At 44.1% G+C, this 23514-nt stretch overlaps 1 protein-coding gene across 2 annotated transcripts in view; it reads right to left on the bottom strand.

Annotated features, from left to right (window-relative positions):
• The window catches only part of Ets1 (ETS proto-oncogene 1, transcription factor), a 64963-nt gene extending 48587 nt beyond the window's left edge, over positions 1-16376 (bottom strand). The window contains exon 1 of one of the 2 annotated variants that reach the window (XM_027411772.2): positions 15999-16376. In XM_027411772.2, the coding sequence (XP_027267573.1) occupies positions 15999-16080 (82 nt within the window). In that variant the 5' untranslated portion in view covers positions 16081-16376. The remainder of the gene's footprint in view (positions 1-15998) is intronic. The other variant, XM_027411771.2, reaches the window with a different exon arrangement.
• Between the last annotated feature and the right edge of the window lie 7138 nt (positions 16377-23514).

Raw genomic sequence — 23514 nt, 5'->3', positions numbered from 1 at the left:
AGCAACTCAAGTACCTCTCTTCCTAAAAACAAACACATTTGGAATACTAGACCTACAGCTTTAAGGAATATCATCTCTCTCCTAGCTAACACCTAACACAGGTTTCTTCCTTCTGGAGCTCTCATAACAGCCCTATGCACCCAGACTTTAGCGTTCTGACAATCGCACTGCTGCCTCAAAGTCTGGCCTGCACAGGCCCAGAGCAGACAGCTATGGGCGCCTCTAACAACAAACCCAAGAGGCTGACCCAGTCGCCAGGCAGACCCAATCTTCAGATGAATGGGCTAGACAGATTAATAGTTGGAGAAAAGAGAAGAACTGATCAATGATAAGGGGGCAGCAGCTGAAGCCACTCTCTCCATCTGTCTGGGTCAGGTGGGAAAGAGAGGCCTGGATGCACAGCCCTCATCCGATGTTAATAAGTGGCTCTGCCTCATCAGGAAGCCATTAGGAAATTGCAGCCACCACAGCCTAAGCTCTCTGGGCCTGTGTCTGTATGCAGCTGGTGAAAGCACTCATTACCTCTGCCCAGCAGTACTGGGCTTACTCTACAGAGAAGCCTAACCAAGCCAGCCTGAAGAGTAGAGCAGAGCTTGAGTGCTGGAGAGAGGCAATTGGAAAGTAGGTCCCTGGAGATCTGAAAATGGAGAATTAACTGAGTCAAGTGTGTGCTTTGAGAAGTCCTCGGGAACCTGTCCCTACTGAATGACATGCCTTTATTCCATAGGCAACAACGTAGGCTGTGCAAGTACATAAAGCTTGATTGGGGACACCAAGGGCATTTTGAAATGAGGTACTTGTGATGATTACACAACTCTGTGAATGTATTTAAAACCACTGAATTTCTGTTATACGAATTCTATCTGAAGAGATAAGACAGCTACTGACTCAGAAGGCAATGGGAATACCTTGATGACTGACAGCCATAGACCCTCCACTTGGAGCTCCCCCTCTAGTGAGACAAACCTATGCTGTTTACTATACAAACAGCAGTACACGAGATGCTCCCAACTCCAGAGACTCCAAGACTTAGCAGAGAGACCAATGTGGCTGGATTCCAGAAGCTCTGGAAGGGGAGATAAGGAGGAGCTTGCAGATGTCCTGGGATGGGAGAGAACCAAGGTGACAATTATGATGCCAATTACTGAGAGGGAAGATGGAGAGAGGCTGGGGCCTCCCACACCCACCTCTGACACATGGAAATGCTTCAGATGGCAGCTTGACTGTGTGTGCCTCCCTGAGACACTGTGGGAGAATCTGGGCAAGGTCCATTTCCAGAACAGACACCTGGTGTCAGTGACTTCTGGGAACACTTGTGTAGAGCCCCAGACTCTGAGGGGTACAAAACAAAACTCTTGACTCCCTAATCCAGTGGTTCTCAACCTGTGTGTTGCAACTTTGGCAAACCTCTATCACCAAAAATATTTATATTATGATTCATAAAAGTAGCAATGAAATAATTTTATGGTTAGGGGTCATCACAACATGAGGAACTATATTAAAGGGACAGAGCATTGGGAAGGTTAAGAACCACTAGACTAATCCCAAGCCACACTAAGAAGAGGCTTCTCCTGCACCCTTGAAGACCCTCTCAAGGAAGTGTACCTTAAACTCTGGTCCCTGCCCCTGGCTGAATGTTTCTCTCCCAACCTCTAGGAGATAACAGAAGAGGGGCAGATAGAATGGGATCTCAGGAAAACAGACATCAACAGAGCACAGCATGCCAGACTGGGAACTGAGGAAGGCCCAGTCACAGCACAGTGACAACAAGATGATTTCAGGAAATCTTCTAGCTAGATAATAGGTTCTGTCCCCTGGAATATCCCAGGACAACACTGATTGGTTCGCTGGCCCTAACTCAGATAGCACATGGCCCCACCCTTGAGGAGTAAAGTGGTGATATAGAGGCAGGAGAGGGAAGAGGGATGGAGACCTGAGAGTCAGGAATCAAGAGGGCAAGGAAGGACTCTGGAGTTCAGGGAGCATGAGATGAAATTCAGACGGGAGAGAAGTCCTCTGAGCCCTACACACCCTCCAGTTGGGATACAGCCCTGCCTTGGCAACAGGCTCACTGCTGCTTTGTAATATACTGAATTAGTCACTGGATTAGCAAGCACATTTACAAACACTAGCGCACAGTTGTTTAAAGGCACAGGATCCCCTTTGCTCGGCACTGGATTCTGGCTGTAAATCATCTACTGCAATCATCAACTGTGAAGCCCAAAGGTGCATGGGTTTTAGGAAAAGTCTGGATGAACCAGGACAGTCCAACAGGTGCCTGCTTGGGAACAGGGGGGAGAACCCTGAGGAAAGACAGACAGTGGGCTGCTTCTGTGTCTTGAGAAGTTTGCCAGGTAGATTCATCGCCTACACCTTTACTCCTGCACTTATGATAAGGGACAGCCTGGCCCAGCAAGTGACCTGGACCTTTACTTGCTTTGCTGGGGTATCTGGTAATAGTTTTCCTCCTTAAGGCTCATGGTCTAGGTCACCTTTCAAAAGAAGGTAAGAGTCCCAGAGCAAAGAGGAGTGCTTCAACAACGAAAATCACCTGGAGCTTTGATAACAAACATTCTAAGAAGTGTCCTTGTTGAAGCTGGAAGAACCATGTCTGAAAATAATGCTTTGGAGTTGGAAACCTGGCCAAAGCTTGAACTCAGATAAGGTAAGTATGTGAAGAGAGGGACTGGAAAATAATGTAGCCAGCCACAGGACTGCTCTGGCTTGCTTGGTTAAAGGGGTGTCAAGTGGAAAATTTTCTGTAACCAGGTTAACAGCAACCACAGCTTTAACAACCACTGAAGTAAGAATGGTGCCAGCAGCAAAGGAAGATTGGTACAGAATTTCATGGGCTGAGACAATGGTAATGCCATTTCCTGAGACCCTGTGGTGTGGTTTGAAGGGGGGTTAGAGGAATTACCTCTAATCCCTACCACAGCCATGGAAGTGTTTTATTATTATCTTCCTTGTACGGATCAGAAAAGCAAGGGGGAAGCTAAATCATTTGCCTTAGGACAAATTAGTGAGCAACAAGCCAGAATTCAAAGCAGGGCTAGCTCTTCTGCCTTTACTGAGGAGTATGCCTGACCCATAGGCAGAGAGTACTTGGTACTGGAAACCTAACCATGAGCCTTTCCTTTTGACTAGTTATCGTCTGCCAATTGGGAACGGATGAATAGTCTGTAACATACGATTATGATAAGCAACCCACGGCACAGCTAAATCCACCCAACAAACTTAAGAACCCATCACTAATGACTAAATGAGATGAATCACATTTAGACTCTGTTGGAACAGGAATTGTGGGGAGATCCACAAATACTGTGTGTAGCCTGTGTAGGAGGAAACAAGTGTGGATCCTGCGCCAGCCTTTGCTAACTCCAATTCTACTATCTTGGAATTGCTTGAGTTGTAAAAAACCCTGGAAACATTATTTTCCTACTGCGCAAGGCAGCTGGGAGCAACCAGAGCCTTGCTTCATCTTTGCTCACTCACTGAATGAGCCATGCCAGCAGTGCCTGCCGACCAGAGAGCCCTGTGAAGCCAAGGCAATTCACCAGGGCCCAATCTCCCTGAAACTCTGCTACTGTTTTGTTCAGTCAGCACCCAAAACCCACTGGAGTCTCCGAAATTTCTAAGTTATTCTATCAGGCCACCCAACACAGAAGCTTGTGGGTAAGGGCAAAAGAACTGTCACTAGGCTCCCCTAAGAGAGGCCTTAATAAAGTGTCATTTTTAAAAAGGGAGAAGTCCCCCAACTCTTCCTGCTCTGCCTCCTGCTTAAAGAGGTTAACTCTGGGTCCAGCATGGAGATGTTGATTCATTCCATGTGTCTGTTTATTTTTCTACAAACATTCCTGTTGCATCAAGTGGCCTCAAGGCCTAAACTTCAGTCCCCTCCCTGGAAAATTCTCAGGCATGGCAGAGCTCTCACTTCATTCCTCAGTTTCCCAGCCAGCAGCATGGGGGCCAAAACATGAATTCTGTATGCAAGTTTAGCAAATTTGCTAGCTAGCCTTCCATTTACTCATCTCGGACTTGAAAATACATGGTGGAAACTTTTCAAACCCATCCCTACAGTAAATATTTGTAAGTAACTGATCATGTGGATCCTAGAAGAAAACGTAACACATGGAACAGAATCCCAGGAATCAGTGTTTCTCTTAAGAGTATTGGTATGGTTTCTCTCCCAATGGGTGTGTCTATGTAGGTTAGGCTTTTTGATGAAGCTTTAAATGCAGACCTGTGACTTTGCACCTCTATGGCCCTGAGCAAGTTATTTGAAAATCTCTGAGATTCAATTTCTTATCTGAAAGAAACGGGGATAAACACTAACCTCACGGGGCGATTAAAAGATGTGCCTGTTTCTGTAAAGCTCCTTGTGAAGTACCTGGCCCACTGTAGGTAATCTACAAACATTTCTTTCACTTCCCTTCTCCCTTTTGCCTCAAGTACAGCTATGTGTAGAAAACAATAACACTCAAAAAAAGTTTCTTGGAATATTTTATTTCTATCAGGATACAAGGAAGGTGTATGATTGAACTCTTGATCTGTATACAATCAAGGATATGCTTCCTGTACACATACGTGTGACTCACCTTGGAGAGTTTATACGTGTTGAGCATCACCACTCCATATCATATCTCTCACTAATTTAACAACTCTCCATGCATCATCAGTGACTCCAGCACTTTCTAACTCATTAACTCTACCACTCTCTATTCCAAAGAATGATAGCTCACTCGGAGCAGCATCCTTTAAGGAAGATGCAGAGATTATGAACAGGTAACCACTGCCTGGAGTAAAAATAGACTCAGTATATCTAGTCTAACATCAGGCCACGGAAGGACCTAGGATGATGACCTCTCCAGGCCAGCTCAGTCAACAGCAAAGGAATTGCTCAAGCTAGACAAGATAAGATCATCAAGGACCTGACGCTTTAGGCCTGCCTTGAGCTACTCTACTCGTAAGTAGGGGGTTCTAAATCAGATACTGTTCCTGGTTTGAGGAAGAGACTCACCTTGTAGATGCATTAAGATCGACTTTCCATGAGTTCTAAAACTTCCCTAACAAGAATCCAGTACCCAGACCAAAAAAAAAAAAAAAAAAAAAAAAAAAAGCCATACTTAAAACCATTCTGTTTCTGCTATAATGCACTGTACCACCCCCTCTATTCCCCCTCCCCCTGCTCAGAAAAATCCAGGATACTGGTGGCTTATTAGGATTTATATCCACTTACAAGGAAACAGGAGCAAGCCCAGAAGAATTCTTCTCAGGCCAAGACTTCGTCATTTGGCTTGGGAATGCACTGGCTTCCAAAAAGATTAAAACAAGGAGGGGATGTGAGAGTGCTGATTTTTTCCTAAGAAGACTAATATGTTATATTAGGGATCTGACCCAATCTATCTAATCTCTGAATGGACACACACACCCATACCTGGTACCATAGCAAACACCCTGTTTTAAATGGAAAGAATAAATTACTCATCTAGGATGTCATTCATTCTTGTATGCCTCTTGGGTACAATTCTTTTATCTAACGTGTACTGTGGCATTCAAATTTTTTTTCTACTCCTTTGTTTTGTTTCCAGAAACATATCTCCAGCTGTCTGACTTTCCTTCTACTCATCAAAGTGGACCTCACTTGACATAAACTAAGGGCTGGAAGACCAAAGAAAAGAGCATTTTAGTTTAATATAGGCAAACAGGGTGGGGGATTCCTTTAAAAACCTGACTTCTTAAGGCCCAAGATCAACCTCTCTCAGAGGAAAAGTGCACATTTGTCTAGTAGCTTGTAGAAAAACCCACATTTCCATGACAAGTAACTAACCTGCCATGCTATTTAGTCTTCCCAGTCTCCCGGTATCCTGAATATCTGTGCCACTCTCCCAGATCTGACAGCACAAGGGTCTGGGCAACCTATCCAAAGCTCTGTAGTTAGCAACTATGTGGGACTCATTAAAGTGCACGAAACATACAGCAACAGAGAAGGAGGTGGGGGCCTTGTTGGCATTTCAATCTCATGCTAGTGTTTATTATGGCCATAATGTAGGTGCTCATCAAACAAAATAAATATTTAAGATGAGTGACTAAGCCGGGCGGTGGTGGCGCACGCCTTTAATTCCAGCACTTGGGAGGCAGAGGCAGGCGAATCTCTGTGAGTTCAAGACCAGCCTGGTCTACAAGAGCTAGTTCCAGGACAGCCTCCAAAGCCACAGAGAAACCCTGTCTCAAAAAACAAAAACAAAAACAAAAACAAACACGAGTGACTAAATGGAAATGTCAGGGCATCTGACCAAGTCCAGCTTTGGTTCTGTGATTTCTTTGCATGTAACATCGAGAGAACAACTTGGCATCCCTGCTGTGTGTTCCCCTTATTCATAAAATATTGGCAACTCAGAAGACCCACTGGGATCTCTAACGGGTAAAGTTGTATGTCCAACTTTAACCCATTACCAAATTATGAGGCTGTATTTTTGGGAGACAGCTAGATATGCAGAGCAGACCTCAGATTCCCTTCCAAATTCAACACCTATATACTTCAGAAAACTGTGAGGATAGCCTACATGTAAGTTTAGAGTTGAGTACAGATGGGTTTGGATGTAAACAGTACTTAGCACCTTTACTACAAGGTTTAGCATCTCACTTCTTCATCTGTGAAATGGGAGAAAATGTTTGACTAGTGCAGAATAGGATAACACAATGTGGATCTTTGGCACAAACCTAGCATACAAAACAAAACAAAACAAAACAAAAGAACAAAACACATTACCACCAACAAAATAAAGATGGGTAGGAATTAGATGTACCCACTGATAAGAATTCAATGGCGATCTTCCTTGTTTTCCTCTCAGATCAACATGTTGAACTTAGGCCCTTGTTTCCCAAAGAAGGGTAACTGTGACAGACCTTTCTCAAAATGTAGAAATAACATCAATAAAATGAGATCACAGATAACAAATGTGCGTAGGCGACTCCACAGCCGCAAAGACAGCCTCTGAGAAGCAAGAGGGTCGGTGTTTACCACACCCAGTGCACAGTTACAGCTTCCTGGATGGCTGGGAAGCCAAAGCAGGTGGCATCTTGTCCACCCCCAACTCTAACAGGCAGGCCATGCCCATGAAGGGGTCATCTAGCTGCTACCCAGGAACCACCTGTGAGTCCCACTAGCAGGCATGGGCCCTTCCCTCTGTGCAAACAGGCAGAGAGGACCTTGACTCACTGGGCTTGTCAGGAATTGGTGCTGAGGTGGCTCCCAGCAGAGCGCATTCCTGCTGCAGGAGGGGACTGTTTCTCAACAGAATAGAACAACAAGAAGGGGCAGCTTCCATGAAATAAGTCATTACTCAGTCAGACCACATGGGCAGCTGTGCGGATACAGCTGGGTTGGCTGTTATACTTACCAGACTCCTAACCTACATCTCTCTTCCTCCATCAGACCCCTCACTGGAACTGCCTTCAGCTGGTCTCGTGGCCAAAACTTATGCAGAAAGGAAGTTGTTGTGTATTAGGAGACCAAGAGAAGACATGACTCTTGGCTCAGCATGACCCTGAGATGACATTCTCAGAAATGACCACAGACAACTTTGAGCCAGGGGTTAAGAGTGGAGCACTCAGTTAGCATGTAGTATTCATGATTGCTCTGAGCAATTCCTACATCCATTCCTAATTGCTTTCTGTGACCGGCTCTTTACAGAGGTACCCAAAAGTCCCCAGTGACTTATCAACAGCATTCAAGGCTCTGTCTACCTCTTAAATAGCAGGCTATGTTTTACCAGCCTTTACTGCTGCCTAAAGTCACAAGACATCAGTGTTAAGAGGCGCCTTGACAGGTTATCTTCTCTAGCTAACTTACTTGACTAAGAAGGTATAATTTAGAATAAATGAAATTATTTTTCCCAAAGTCACATAAAGGTACACAGAATCCCCCTGACCATCTGACTTTGTCTCTCTCTCTGGTGTTGAGCCTACAAAGTGAACCATATGTTCATACATGGTACTTAATTCTACTCTGCTGACATGTCGTGCTCATCAGTTGTGATCATTCTCCATTGAACTCTGAACATTAGTAGTATCTGGATGATGTAAGACAACTTATGCACAATTTACAGAATTAATCTAAAACTTAGGCAAAAATATCAAGAATAAAGATCAGTATAAAATCAGTCACATGGAAGTTTTTCCACTGTAGACTCTCTGCAATGAATTTTCAAAACTATACTTAAAAATCGGACCTATCATACATTATTATTTTCAATGTGAATGATGACACTGAATTAATTCCCTTAGGAAAATATGAGTTTCATTTAACCAACACACACACACACACACACACACACAATCATTAAGAACAGTATGAGGCCTGGCACATAGTGGGAGCTCCTAAAGCTTTAAAAAAAAATTCATCTACAAACACAAGTGCCTGACTAAGTTATTTTCCATTCTTACCTTAAAAATATGTACCTGATTGATTCTGTCATGTTCTTTGAGGTTTAACGCCTATTCTGATAAACTGATATAGAGGTTTTAGCAACTAACAATATGAGTGGGAGGGAAAGTAATGCAAGAAAAAAAAAAGTTCAGCCCTCTCAGAAGCCTACTCAGTAACATTGTTCTGTCCTTGAAACCGCCATACTTTAAGTGTTGAATTTTTTTGTTATTTTAATTTTGAGTATGTGAGGGAGTGTGCATGGGACGGCAGATGTCCACTGAGGCCAGAGGTGTTGGATCCCCCCACAATTGGAGCTACAGGCAGCTGTGAACCACATGATAGGGGTCCTGGGTACCTAGAACTCAGGGCCTCAGAGCAGTATGTTATCTAAGCACAAACCATCTCTCCAACTCTACCTCCCTTTTCTGAAAGGCAATGGTTTTCCTCAGATTCCCCATGTATCTTAGATCCTGGCATCTCATGTCTCTCTTCATTCTCTATGATCAGTACCTTTTCCTTCAAGTCTTTCTTTCATTTCAAACATGCAATGCTATCATGCTTTTCTATTTTAGAAATAAATTCTTCCCTTGTCCTTATGGCTCCTTCAAATCCTCCACATGGCCCATGATCTCCAGAAAGCTGGCCCATGAAAGCCTTCTATCCAAGAACCATTGAAAAAGACACTCATCAGGCATAGAAAATACAAGGAGCCCTGAACCCAAGCATCTCCTCAAATATAGAACATGGGGAAAATAACATTTGAATTGTCCTGAACAGCCACAGACACTTGAGTTTACCATGTTTGGAAATGGCATCACAAAGCGTGCCCAAGTCTGTCCACCATGCCACCTGAGACAAGAAGTCCTGGTCCAGTACAACGCTTGGCCCAGAGGAGTATGTTTTTAGAAGTCTATGAAATGTCACTTAAAATCCTTTGATCCTTTCATTCTTTTCTTAGTTCTTTTTACTCTTCCTGTCCTCCTTCCTTCTTTCTCATTTTTAGCCAAAAGGAATGTTGCAATTGAACTCACCATTCCTCCCCTCCTGAACAGATGAGGGTTTGTGTAGTATTGTTTTGTTTTCATCTACTTTAAAGACACAAAAATAAAACCCACTTTTTTCTTTTGTCTCTCTTTTTTTAAACCTCAACATTATAAAAACTCATCTTGGATGAACCCTAAAACAAAACAAAGTTCTAGTTATCTTCCCTAATATAATGATATTTCCGGTTCCCCAACTCAAAAGCTCATTTTTCTCACTCACACACTCCTGCTTAACCCCCACTACCTGCAAAAAGTATACAGTTCCCCTGCAGAACTCTGCAAAATACACTTAATGGCTTATCACAGCTACCCACAGCTTCTAAGAAGTTTAAGCCCTCAGTGTGAACTAGTGTGAGGTGGTATCCAGGGTGCTAAGGGACACTATTCTTTGCATTGAAGACAAATTTAAAAGTATTACTCTTCACAGTTGAGGTAAAACATGAAACTTTTAATCTAGCCCAGTTTGCCTATTTTGGGTAGGGTAAACCTTAAAATGATCAACTGACAAGAGAATATCCTAGAGAATAGTCTCGTTGAAATTTAGTGCCAAAGTTTGGAGACCCTCTTCTGATGGAAAGGTCCTACTTTGAGTTTTACTATTCTCTTGTGATTATTACTAATGCAGACACCTTCAAAAGTGCTGTTTGGGTGGTAAGTTATATGATCCTCTTGTCAACACTGCTCCAGGATCTCAAATTCATCTGCCTAATGATTCCTAGTCTAATAACACTATGAGGGCCAATTTACAACTCCCTGAAACAGAACAGAAAGCCCCAGAAAGAGGTGGTGTTGAGTAGTATGTGAAGAGAGAAAAATAAACAAACAAACAAAAAACCCTACCACATCTTGGGTACCAAGCAGAAGCCTGAGCACAAGCAGGGGCAGCAGGGAAGAATCTGGCCATCAAGATGATAGAGATGATCAAAAAGTATTTCAGACTTGTGCTGCAGTATGCTAACTGTATCATGGGTCTCTGCCCTTGAGTCAGACCTACTACAACCCTATATACAGACCAATTCCTTCCTGCAAAAGGATGGCAGACTAGTTGGGTGCAAGACAAGGTAACTCAGACAGACACAGACTTCAGAAATGTAGTCAAGCTGAAATATCTTATTGGTGTAATTTGGGGAACATTTACTGAAGTTTTATAAACAGGTATCTTCAATCCAACTAAGGGGAAAAGTAGCTACAGAAGATCATGCGTGAAAATGACAGATTTGGGGACAGCTCTGGCCTTTCTAGTCCTGAATTTAGCATAATGCAAAAGCTACAAGCAGAAGGCAGAGCTAAAATTCTGCAGAGGCAAATGCTACTTGTGATTCCAGCTGAGCAGAGAAAGGAACCAATGCATCATTATGGAACTAATAAATAGAGCAGTGATCTGTCTGTTCATATACAAGTTCCTCTTTATTATGGCTACATGGCCCAAGGATGCTTCACATGTGAAGAAACACTCCCCATAATGCAATGGTAAAGGAATCAATACCTTGACCATGGCTGAGGAACCAGAGTCTGTTTCTCAATGAGCTATGTGATGATGGGACTGTCCTACCTTCCCCTTTAGCCACTCTGAACAGTATGCCCTGACACAGTAATTAAGAGTCAAAAAAAATAACTTTTAGGGGGAAAGATAGAAGTTGTTATACAGAGAACAAGTGGAATTACCCGTCTCCTTACAAAACAGAAAATTAAACTTCAACTGCCTTCAGCTTGCCAATCAACGTCTTTCATCATCCAGACTTGAAACAATGGAATTCATGGCAATACTAGTGATGAAAGGGATAAAATGGGCAGAAGCTAGAGGGTCAGGGATTTGATGGTTCCATCAGAGACCAAGGTTAGAATGCATGAGAGTCACTGAAACACAGAGTCCTGGTTCTCCTTCACCATCTGAGGTCAGACTGAAAGGATACACATCTAGATGGCCTTGCCTGGAGACTCACTTTTGCCAAGCTGTTCAGGGCACTTAGGTTACGTTTCAGCTCAGGGAAGTCTTTCAGGGATGGCACAGAACCCCTGTAGTCCCTGAATCTCCACAGCATCAGCCAGATCTGCCTTCTTATATAATACAGACTGTGGCTTAATTTCCAGGGTTGCTGAAAATAATACAATGCTTTGCTTCAGGTACAAAATGCCTGCCGCATCTCACCAGTGTCTAAGTGTCTAAAGCGTAGCCTTAGAAAAGGTATGTACTTCTATGAATATCACTTTCTTCACCTGAGAAATAATGGAATAAATAGTATTTCCCCTAGAGTGAGTGTGAACCAAGTATGCTCCAGCATGTGAAGGCTGTAGACATACAAAGCACACTCAACACACATTTCAGAAACTCCCTACAACAGTTAGTTAACAAGTATCTACCATCAACATAAGCTCCTGGAATGCCATCAAAGCTACAGCTTTCATTCTGTCTATAATTACACTGTTGCGTGTGCCAATGGGAATTAGCCGCCATACTCTGAAGCAGGGAGAGTCTTTCCTGGAAAATCCTGGCAGCCAGTAACCAGCTCTTGCTTTTGCAGAAACTGTGGTGGGGCCAAGAGTAAGCTGGGTTTGGGGAAGTTGACCACTGGTGCTTTGTCTCCTAGAGAGAGATGTTCCTACAGGGTGGTCTGGCCTCTTTAAGAGGGGGGAAAATGCTACATGGACAAGAAAAAATACAGCAACACAAACCAACCAAAAATGCCAGGAATGCAAGCTCTACCAACCAAATAAATAAATAAAACGTGAGATACTTTATAATAACTGGACACATTTCTCAACCTAGTAAAATGGGAAAAAAATATACTTTTCCTCCAACTCTGCAAATGTCCCCCCACTGTCCTTGGACTTCTTGCTTTGAGTGTCACTGACAGGCTCTATCACCCAAAGAAATACACCCACCTCTAGATCTGGTGCAGTGACAGCTGGGCTTCCCAGACAGGCTGAAAATGAACTGCTCACCATACCTGCTGTCTGGAGCTCAGAAGACAGTCTACTTATGTGAAATTCCAGGCCAGGAGATCTTCTTCTCTGCTGTACTTTCCTCCCCAAGTGGTAGATTTGGGGCACATATATAAACCAACCTCCAGATTCCCTACCAAACCTTCCAAGGTCTTGTGAAAGTTCTACACTAGTCAAGGTTTCTGTTGACTTGCTTTTTCATTAACTGTTCAACAGACTCCATTACCAGTTCGGCACTGAGTTAAGATTTTCCACATATTCGGGTTTCATCTTCATCCAAGGATTATTACACTCATTTCATACATGCAGGAGCTGGAGCACAGGGAGATTAAGTAGTCTGCCCAAAGTCACACAGCTACTAACTGGGGATTCACACCCAGACAAGCTGTCTCCAAAGTCCCTGTCCAAACCACTGGGCTATTTAGTCACTAATATGTGGTAAGAGGGGATTTAGAAACTCGGTGAGCAAGCGATCCTAGCAGCCCAGCAGCTCCCCCCTTCTTTCTGGTTTGCAATGGCACAAAGACTGTCCAAACTAAGAAAGGACAAGACTTCTTCCTATCTCGAAGGACAGTAACAGTCCCCAGGAGATGGATATCCTCTGTCAAAGTGAGATGGAAGTAGGGGCTGAACATTTTAAACCTTATAAATGGGCAAACAGCCAGGATGAAAACTGTTCCTCTATGGCTGCCATCTTCACCTCACCATAAGGTGGAGTGGTATGGGAGGGAGGAAAATAATGAAGTAGCATTTGCTCCCACACCCTGCCTCCGTAGCCTCCTCCCCTACTCAGAAAGAAGCCAGGAACAAGTCGATGCTACCTTTGGTTTAAACCTATATAAGGCCTAAAAGAGGTGTGCAATGAAATAGTATGTCCCACTTTACACTTATAAGGGAAATTGAATGCCAATGTTATTTTAAAGTATATATTAATTTGATACTTGATGCAGTCAAAATCCTGTCAAACCTCAATATAAAACCAACGTGAACAGAGGTTCTCAGTCAAGTCCTAACCACAGAGAGACTGACAAATATTCTAGTTCTTCTGTCTCAAAGAATTTGGACCCTCAGACTTCCCACTGCATCTCTTTGAATCTAGGAATCTATGGAGAGGGCAGAAAGGAAGTTCTGGTTTAATCACACCCCCTACTAGTTGTCTCTACACACAAGAAACTAAGCAATACAACAACAACAAGAAGATCATGATAAAGGTCATGATAAACACTAAGGTCACTGTTCTAGATGCAAAGCCATGCAGCTGAGACACGGATGTCCTATATAATTTGATGGTCCAGGTAAAGCTGCACCTAGCCTCTTAGCCTTCTTTTAGTGAAAGCTGCCAGTCCTTGCCAGGGTTTCTTGCATCTTTGTACTTGAAAACTGAAGTCTCCATTGACATTTCTCTGCTGAGTTTCCAAAGGTAACTTGCAGTATTTCTCAGTTTTATACACTGACAAGTTAGAAACAGAAATTCATCTCTCTTCAGCCACTGGCTCTGTGGATAATTTTGCCTAGTGTCTTTACTTTTCTGTGCTTCTAGATCCCCCATCTGAAGTATGAGCATAATATTTATATAAATGCAACTAAAATCCAGAAAAATGTTAAAAAATGGTTTTAATGACCAACAAATCATTGTTCTTCATTTTCTCTAAGAAAGTATCAGAAAACAAAGAAAAGTCTCATCATAGTAAATGACAGAAAACACCTGACTTCTTGGACCAAATGAAATTGTGTTGCTTTGTTGCATTGTTGCTTTGTTGCATTTAGAAAGCCCGGCTTGGGAGTTTTTTGTATTTTGGGAACAGATCTCACTATATTGCTCAAATTGGTCTTACATGCACCAGGTTCACTTCTAACTTGAATCTCTTGAGCACTCTTCTGATCACGAAAGCCAATGTAAAGGTACTCTGTATAGCAAACACCGACTGCTATGTTAGGCTGCCCAGCTCTATTTTACTAATGGGACAGCTCAATAAAGTTACTTGCCCACAGTTTATTTTTATCAATAACTAAAGTAATAGCATCGAATGCTTTAAAATCTCAAATATTTAATATTAAATTACCAAAAACCATGCTTCAGCTGTTTGCTATGATGTAAAACACATGCTGCAAGGGACTCTCATTCACTGCCAGCATCAAAGTCCCACTGTAGGCATGTGAACTGACATAAATATGCACGAGGGTTCCCAGATGCCCAAATCCGTCTCTTCCCCATAAACACACGTAGCACATATAAACAAGCCATTCTTAAGGAAAGGGCCTATTAGTTGAGTTTATATCTTTGCTGGCAACTATCCTTTCACTTCTGCTATATATGGTTTCAATCAACTGTGACACAGAGAACTCTGGCTCCCTGAATATTCAAAAACAACCTTCACGGCATCATTTCTACCTGCAGCTGAGTGCCTAAAAGGTCTCCAGGGCTCGAGCAGAGGCCTTGGTGTGGCTCTGTCATCACACTGGGACAAGACACAAGTCCAGCTTTTGTACAGAGCAATCCCCGTTGACTGTCAGGAGAGTCTGGGTGGGGAGGACCCAAATGTCCTTATTAACATTTTGAAGCATGCCTGAATGTCAAAACCTCATCTTGGCATGTGCTGAAAGTTTAAAGAAAGGGTTAAAATATGCAGTTCTTTATGGCAGAGAAAAAAAGGTTGGGGACAACTGATAGACACAATAGAGGTGTGTATTGTGACATCTGATTAGTTCCCAAAATGCATCACCTTCCCCCTGTATCCTTTTATAGCCTTTCACCTCCAAAGTCACTCTTCTCTGGGGCCAGCTGCAGACTCCCTATCCCTCTCACACTGTGCTAGCTTCAGGAATCCTCAAGAGTTGATTCCATCTGTTGAGCACTAAAATTCCTTCTAAGACAAAATTCAGTGTCTTTACTGTCCCTCTCTTCTTTAAACCCTTTAAGCCTGCTAAATGAAACCATGAACCAAGGACACTAAGTCACATCTGGTGTTAGGATGCTTTCCTTCTTCTAGGACCTTTGGTACCAGAGGACAAAACATGGCAGAATAGGAAGCCAGTAAAGTTTGTAACCTACAGAACAGGCGGGAACCAGGCTTTCTCAAAGTTAAGCAGTTTAATTTCATTTCTCCTCCCACTACCTCCTCAACCTACAAAAGAGGAGTGAGACTCTAAAGGACGTGTGACAGGGGCGCTCAGGATGCAAGAGCATTGGAAATGTCCTCAAGGGCCCCAGCAGTTAGCCCAGCACTCGCAGGGACCTCCCATCAAGCTCCAATTCTGGGGAGACAAGGAGTTAGGGGGTGACCTGAGAGGCAGTGTCAGGCTAATGTGAAGGAATACTACCAAAAGGTTTAGCTTATGTGGGAAAATTAGGGCGCTGGAAATTCTATAAGCTTTTTCCCATTAGTCACAAAAAAAGCAGCTGTGAAAATAAATACACCCCCCCCACTTAAAAAAGAAAAAAGAACCCCACACACAAGGGTCTTGGGCCACCAACAGTCCTCCTGGCCTCTGTATCCTTGGCTCCTGAGGGAGCAGCGCAACCCAGAGGGGAAGTGAAGGGGACCCAAAGCTGGGGTGGGGGTCTCGCTGTCGCCACTCACCCGGGGAGGGAAAAAGCTCCAGATCCACTTTTTCTGTCTTGATGATGGTGAGAGTCGGCTTGAGATCGACGGCCGCCTTCATGGTGCCGGGAGTTGAGGGGGCCGGCGGGATGAGAGCAAGTTTGTTGTAACTGCTGTTTTTCTTTTTAATGGGGATTTTGAAACCCGGGGGAAGGAGACAGGGCAAAGCCCACTTTCTTCCCTAAAATCTCAAATTCCCGCTGACTGCTTGCCCCGCGGGAAGGTGCGCACTCAGCCGTCCGTGCGAAGTTGGCACTTGGCGGAGCAGAGCGCGCGCTCGGGTCCCAGCCTCGCCCGCTCGCCCGCTCGCCCGCCCGCCCGCTCGCCCGCTCGCTCCTCGGTCCCGGGCGCTCGCTCTCCTGGCCGGCGCTGGCGCTGTGCAGCTCGCCTCCGCTTTAGGGCGTTCCTCGCGGAGCCCAGGCCCGGGGTCCCAGCGCCTGCCCTGCCCACTCCACGGGGCGGCGGGGGCGGGGCGGGGGCGGGGCCTAGCGCCCACAGCCAATCATCTCCCACCTCCCAAAAGCGAAAGGAAGGGCGGGTGCGCCGGGCCTCCCAGCTCAGCCCCAGCTATTCTGCCCGCAGGGCTAGGGCCTCAGGCCACCGCTGGCGAGGAAGGCTGGCGCGGGTCGCTGGCGTGCAGGGGCTGCTGCCACGGTCTCGGGAAAGTCCGTCTGATTGTGCACGCATTCTTGAGGGCTTGGTCACCGCTGCGGCCCGCTCCGGTAGCAGCATAGTTTTCCAAGTGCGTGTACATCATATTCATTCACAAAGCTTGACACACAGGACGTGAGGCTTGCTTGGGTGCGCACCGAGGGGGCGCGTGCGGGGGATTCCACTGCGGGTGTTCTGGGACGGCTTCAGCTGAGATATGACTCAGAATCCCACCCTTGAAATGGTTTAAGTGACAAGGGCAGCATTGGTGAGCAGGAACCCATAATCAACGTCACTAGCACAGAACCAAGCCTGTCAGAGACCTCCCAAAACCCAAGCTCCGAAGCCCCTCTATCAAACCGGGGAGTCTAGAACCCATAACAGTGTTCCTAATTATTCTGTTTCTCTAACTGTGTCACCTTGGCTGACGCTTTGTCTTTCACACTCTGCTCTATCAGAAAACTTCCAACATCCTTTTCTCTATCACCACATCCCCCAGCACACTGGTGTGAGTCTCTAAGGTTCATCCCCAGCCCACAGAACCACAGTGCACATCCTTGTCATAGCTGGGAACTGCCAACACTCCAGATAAAAAGGCGAGCCAGGCTAACCCATAATTTGCCACTGATAATTAGCTATCATACATCAAGGTAGTTGGTACTCATTAACAAATCATCCAGGCCATGGTAGTGCATGTGGAGCAAGGCATTTTGATTAAAAGACAACATAAATCTTCCTGAGCAACCTCAGGGAAAGCTATTCTTAGTACTGTTTCCTGATTTCTAAGCATGTGATGAACTCCCACCACTTGCCTGCAACTGTAACTTCTGCTCTAGTAAACTTCATCACACCTGCTAACTTTCATCTAAACACCCACCCCCACCCCTTGGGCTTTAGCAGTGTACAGGATTCCCAAAGCAAATGGTGGGGGGAGGGGAGAGAAAGAGCAATAGAGTGTCAATCTCTGGATCCTGGTCCAACTTCCAGGCTCCACCCTTCTTTGGTCACCAGAGGAAAAAAATATGCATATATGATAATCCTCATTTTCTTTTTTGAAAGAACAAAGACTGTTACAGTCCAGCTGTGTTTCTGCAAGGTATGAGAAAGCAATGCTGGCCTCCAGATGACGAGAACAGACACTTTGGATCCTGGGAAAAGCTTAGGGAACCCACTGATGAATGGATTATAGTGGATTGTACATTCACACGCCCAAATTGCAGCAAGGAAACTGAACAAGCTAACAAGTTTCTTTGGTGAATTTCATTTTGTTGCTTCAGTCTTATGAAAATGCTGGAGAGTTTTACTCTATTTGCAAAAGTAGCTTTCTCAGGATCCCTCCTTGCTCCCCCCCCCTCCCCCAGGTCTCTTCCTCCACTAAACTAGTGTCTAGTTACACTATTGCTTAACACTTGTGCATGTGAGACACTTAGAGAAGCCCATGTTTCTACCCTGGAAACAATGGAATATGTTCCTTGTAATCCTTCCACAGTGCCCGTCAACCTGTTGATCTCCCTGTTCCTAACCCTGTCCAGAAGTGTGGAAGCTCAAAATGTTCTAATGTCCAGATCAGAAAGTGGGGTTGGTATGATACTGATGGCAAATGTCTCCAACATCACAAGTCCTGCGAAGAGCCCTGGATCTGGTTGAAACTTCCTGTAGGATGAGAAGCACTGAGAGAGAACCAGTTAAGATATTTTTACATGTTTGGGACATCAATAATCCAAACAGGACAGAAATTCAATTAATGTTTGACAAATGGAATTTTTATTCTCCTTCTAACACAAGTAGATTTTTTCTCAAACATTCTTAAGGAGTTTAAAAAACATTACTACATTTTACTTATCAGGAAACATATGCTTTGCCCCAAGCACTTTATGGGACACTGGCAGTTGGCTCAGGATTTATTCCTAGTGCATGAACTGGCTTTCTGGAACCCATTCCCTACTGAGGGATACCTTGCTCAGCCTGGATACAGGGAGGAGGGCCTTGATCCTGCCCCCAGTGAAGTGACAGACTTTGATGATTCCCCATGGGAGGCCTCACCCTCTCTGAGGAGTGAATGGGGGATGGGTTGGGGAGAAGGTGGGGAAAGTGGAAGACAAGAGGGAGAGAGAGAGCTGGGATTGGTATGTAAAACAAGAAGGTTTTAAAAATAAAATTAAAGTTAAAAAATATTTGTTGAGTGAAAAATTATCAGCTTTCTGGTCACTCTGGGCTTCTGCATTAACACTGCTTGTGAAAATGACCTAGATGGTGTCAGTAACTCGACCCTGAGAGCTTCCCTTTGCTCCTTATGGCAAAACAGGATTCTATCCCCAACTTTGCCCACTTTGGTTCACATGTGTTTCAGCTTACCTATCAGCCAAACACAAGTTCAGCCTTCTTATACCTGATGATACTATTGCAAGACTGATGGTCATTAAGGCACTTGGGGGGGGGGGGGAATGGGCAGGGGAGCAGTGAGTAATGTTTCTTTTGAGTTGGCTTCCTACTGAGGAGAAAACAAATTTGTATCTTTAAAAATCCTTAGACTCTAGCTAATTACATCTGGTCAAGGGTTGGGACTCTGGAGGAAAGGGATATCTAGGCCAACATGAATGGCATCAAGACAGGAGTCACCTGTATACAGGAAGTTCCTCACCACAAGGAGCATATAACAAGAAATAATAATTTCCCTTTGTTCTTCCCTCAATCCTGCTCCACATTCAGTAAGTATGTAAAAATGCACTTAATTTCAAAGAACTGTGGGAGCTAGAACCTTCCTCTGCAGAAGTATGCTAGAATTCTCTGCATTCTGAACCTTTAAAAGCAGGTCCCACTGAAGGGAGCAGAAAAACATCCAGACCACTAACGACTGATACTAACGAGTTCATGACTCACAGATGCTGACTTACTGGTATAAATGTAAGTTGTTGTTCTTTTTTTCTTTTTTTTTTTAAACAAGCTCTCAAAGTTCTCAGTTAGCAACCTGTCTAAGCTGCACTTGTGGTCTCCTTTCAGTCTGAGAAAAGCCAACAGGCTCTGTCATACCCTGAAAAACACATCAGAAACTTAACTCTGTACCAAGCAGTTTCTGTCTATTGGGTGCAAAACACAGAGGGGGAAAAAAAAGCCTCAGGCTTCGATATCTACCATTAAGCACCAATAAAATGGGAAGTTGGAGAAAAGGAAGAAATTAAAATAACTATTAATTAAACTGTAATTCCAAAAGGCCTTAGGGTAAGTTTAGGAACTAAGCCAGGAACTCAGAAGGTGGTGTGGCTGACTGCAGGCTGGCTCTGTGACCTCACCAAAGCCACTTACTTAACCTTCTTGGTGTCACAACCTCATCTCTGCTTCAGGGAATAAAACCACCCCTGGATCTTCCTAGCATGTAATACAGAGTCATTAGCTATTGTTCAAAGAGTACAATAAACAATGGACCATAAGAGAACTGCAGTTGCAGGGGAGAAAGGGAGGAGGGTGGGGAGGATTTGAGGGCCTATTTGGCCCAGGAAACTCTGTAGTAAACAGAGATAGGGAGCAGTATGGGTTCAGAAGTGAAATTCAGATTTTTAACTTAACCAGCTTAATCTGCCAAATTATCTTGAGCAAATCACTTAATCCTGAAACTCAGGTTCCCCATGTTTGAAGCAGGGAAAATAATAATGCCCACATTTTAAGATTATCTGTATGATTAAATGAGGCTATGGATGCAGAGCTTTAGCAGAATGTCTAGGGTAGGAAAGTGTTCAATTAACTTCAAAGGATTATTGTTGTCTTTAGGGTCCAGAGTAAGGGAGAATTGCTTTAAATCTTTCTCCCTGGACATCTCTGTAGAGGAGATTAGATCCTCGGTTAACTGAACTGTCACCAGGGAGAGTTCAGACAACTGTCATGTTGAATTGTAAAACCCAATACACTTCCATGATTCTTAACCAGAGAACTGCCTGGCCTTGCTTGAGAAACACCGGCACCAACTGAGGAAGAAAAGCTGTGGATTTGTATTTGTTCTGAAAGTGAGCAGAAAGGTACTGTTATAGCTCAGAATGGAGGCATCAGCCCGTGGTCTGAGATGGGGGTCTGGCAGTGTCTCCCAAGTACAGCCCTCTTACCAGAGAAGAAAAATGAGCTTACCCTTGCCACACAGAGCCCCATCCTGTGTGCATCAGAACAGGTAGGTAACCAGGCACTGTTTCCAGAAATCCAGCAAGATTCTGTGCCGTCTTGGGCAAGTACATTGCAGAGTAAGCACCCTCATTCCCTGTGGGAGACAGCTTGGCATGGGCTATGAGGAGGAAGGGGGTCTGGCTTGGCTCTATTGCTGTCTGCAGTCTCTTAGGCTATAATTATGAACCATTCAACTGCATCTGCAGCCCCAACAATGTGGGATGGATTGGCCTAATCCACAGACCAAGCGACATTTTAAAATCCATCAGTTTAGACATCACGTATTCTTCTCACAGCAAATCAGACTTGGCACAGACAGAAAAAGGAGAGGAGCTGCCAATCAAAACTACAGAGCTTGGGAGCCTTCTTCACACCCAGGGTCAGTGTGTTTCTCCTTAATCTTACGAATGCATTTCACGCATTTCTCAGGACCACTGTTGTTTTCCTGGCCAGGGGAATGTAGAAGGCTACTGCCCTATAAGCCTATGGGGATCTTATAATTTGAATCTCAATTTCAGTTGTTCTAAATCAATTTAGTAAGGAGACAGAGGGACAAGGGCATTGGCACAGGTGGCAGGAGAACCGGGTTCTTGAATAACATGGTTTAAGCCCCTAGCAACAGGTTTTCACCCCATGGCAAGAGGATTCCATCTTACCCTTAGGACTTCAGGTGATTTCATCCTGGCAGAAGAATACAACCTTCCCCTGATCTTACCCAGATTTTCTTTTAGGTTATAACTTCAAGATGGATTTTTCTGTAGGCATGCTTGAATTTTACATTCAAATAATTTCACTGTAAAATTTTTCCTTCTCTCCCAACTCACTTTCATTTTTAAAGTCTACATCAGTCCACCCAAAAGACTTCCATGTACCACTCTGGAGATGAAGGAGCAGAGATGAAGTGATGGATTTATTTATCCGTTCTGCTTTTGGAGTTGGGAGTCAAACAAAAGAAGCAGATAGTGCTAGAAGAAACAGCCCTGCCAGGGGAGATAGTAAAGAAATAGAAGGGGGTCCCCTCTGGAAACAATGGAGGGCATGAGGGAAGTCAGAGTCACAGTGGTTTTGTATCCTTGTTTTACTGGGTCTTGAGTCCCCAAGAATCTATAATGAAATTAGGACCTGATAATGAATCCAAGACTTTCACTTAAACCACTCCCATGGCCAACAGCCATGGAACTGGGAGACAGAGCTCAGAGCGAGACAGAGAGAGAGAGAGAGAGAGAGAGAGAGAGAGAGAGAGAGAGAGAGAGCGCTCTGAGAGAATTGGAGTAGCAGGATCTTAGTGGGTCATGGAGGATGACAGGGCAGGTTGTGCTCAAATGTATGGAGTATTTCTCACGGTTTTTCTCACAAGGATACTTGCCATAAGAAGAATTTTCTTCTTAGAAGCTTTATCTCCTCCCCAGGAGACATCTTTTTTGTGTTCAGCAGCCTGAGTGCCTGCTTGGTATATGTTGAAACATGCATATCCGTCCCTTCAGTTTCTATTATACCCTATGTCATGGAGCTAAATACAGTTGGAGCTCAATAAATAATCATATTTCATTAATAAACAGGTAACTTCCTAATATCTCAAATGTCGATCCTTACAGAAAAAAATAAAACTTATTTACTAGTTTTGTTCGGCCTAAAAACAGGACAAAGTTGCCCAAAAAGAACTAAACAACTCTTTTCTAACCAAAAAGATCCATACAGCATTTTATTCTAATTTATACTGCTTGCTCTGCTTATCCTTACATCCATCACTTAAAAAGGTTGCCAAGATCACTGTATGCATTTGACTTTTTTGTTTTGTTCTGTTTTTTGAAACAGGGTTTCTCTGTGTAGCTTGGGGCCTATCCTAGTACTGGCTCTGGAGACCAGCCTGTCTTCGAATTCACAGAGATCCGCCTGCCTCTGCCTCCCAAGTGCTGGGATTAAAGGAGTGGGCCACCAATGCCCGGCTTGCATTTGACTTTTTACAAATGTAGTCAAAGTTGTAGTCATTTGTGGAGAATAGCCGTTGGCTCACCACATGGCAAGCTAAGTATTTTATTGTTGGTTGGAACATTTCACACAGCATGCTGCTCATTTCTCAGGCACTGCTAAGAAGCCCTTTCTCAAACTGAATTTTCTATTTCACTGACCACCATAAAGACCAGTGATATAGCTGTGTGTGTGTGTGTGTGTGTGTGTGTGTGTGTGTGTGTGTGTGTGTACATATATATTATTTGTAAGAAAAGGAAAATACAAGCAATGAACTCAAGTTTATGTGCCTTTAGAAAAAAAGAGCAATACACTGCTCACAGGGAGCACTGCATTTTCAAAGGAATCCGTTTGCTCTAAGGGTGTCCCTGGAGATGAGGAATGAATGGGTGGGTGGGGAGTACAAGTGGGATGATGGCGGTGGGGATGGTTGAGCAGGATGGGAAGGGGAAAGACAGGGAAGCCACTGAGCTGCAGGTGCTTCACAAGCACACAGGGACATGTAAAGGTGGCAAATCTCTCTTGCAGGGATGGGATCATACTTGCTGCATCGTTTGTATCTCTGAGTGGGATAATCAAGATGTAGTACCAGAAAACCTGGTTGATCCTAAGCCACAAAAACAAGAAATCCATGGATTGTGACTGGGACTGTGAACAAACACACATTAGTTTTCATCTCTTTTTCCAGTACTGAAAAAGAAGAAAAACTCACATGAGTCATACTGGG

The sequence above is a fragment of the Cricetulus griseus genome, chromosome 4 (assembly GCF_003668045.3).
Source record: "Cricetulus griseus strain 17A/GY chromosome 4, alternate assembly CriGri-PICRH-1.0, whole genome shotgun sequence".
Taxonomy (NCBI): domain Eukaryota; kingdom Metazoa; phylum Chordata; class Mammalia; order Rodentia; family Cricetidae; genus Cricetulus; species Cricetulus griseus.
The sequence above is the reverse complement of the archived record's forward strand: the minus strand, read 5'-3'. Positions and strand labels throughout refer to the sequence as shown.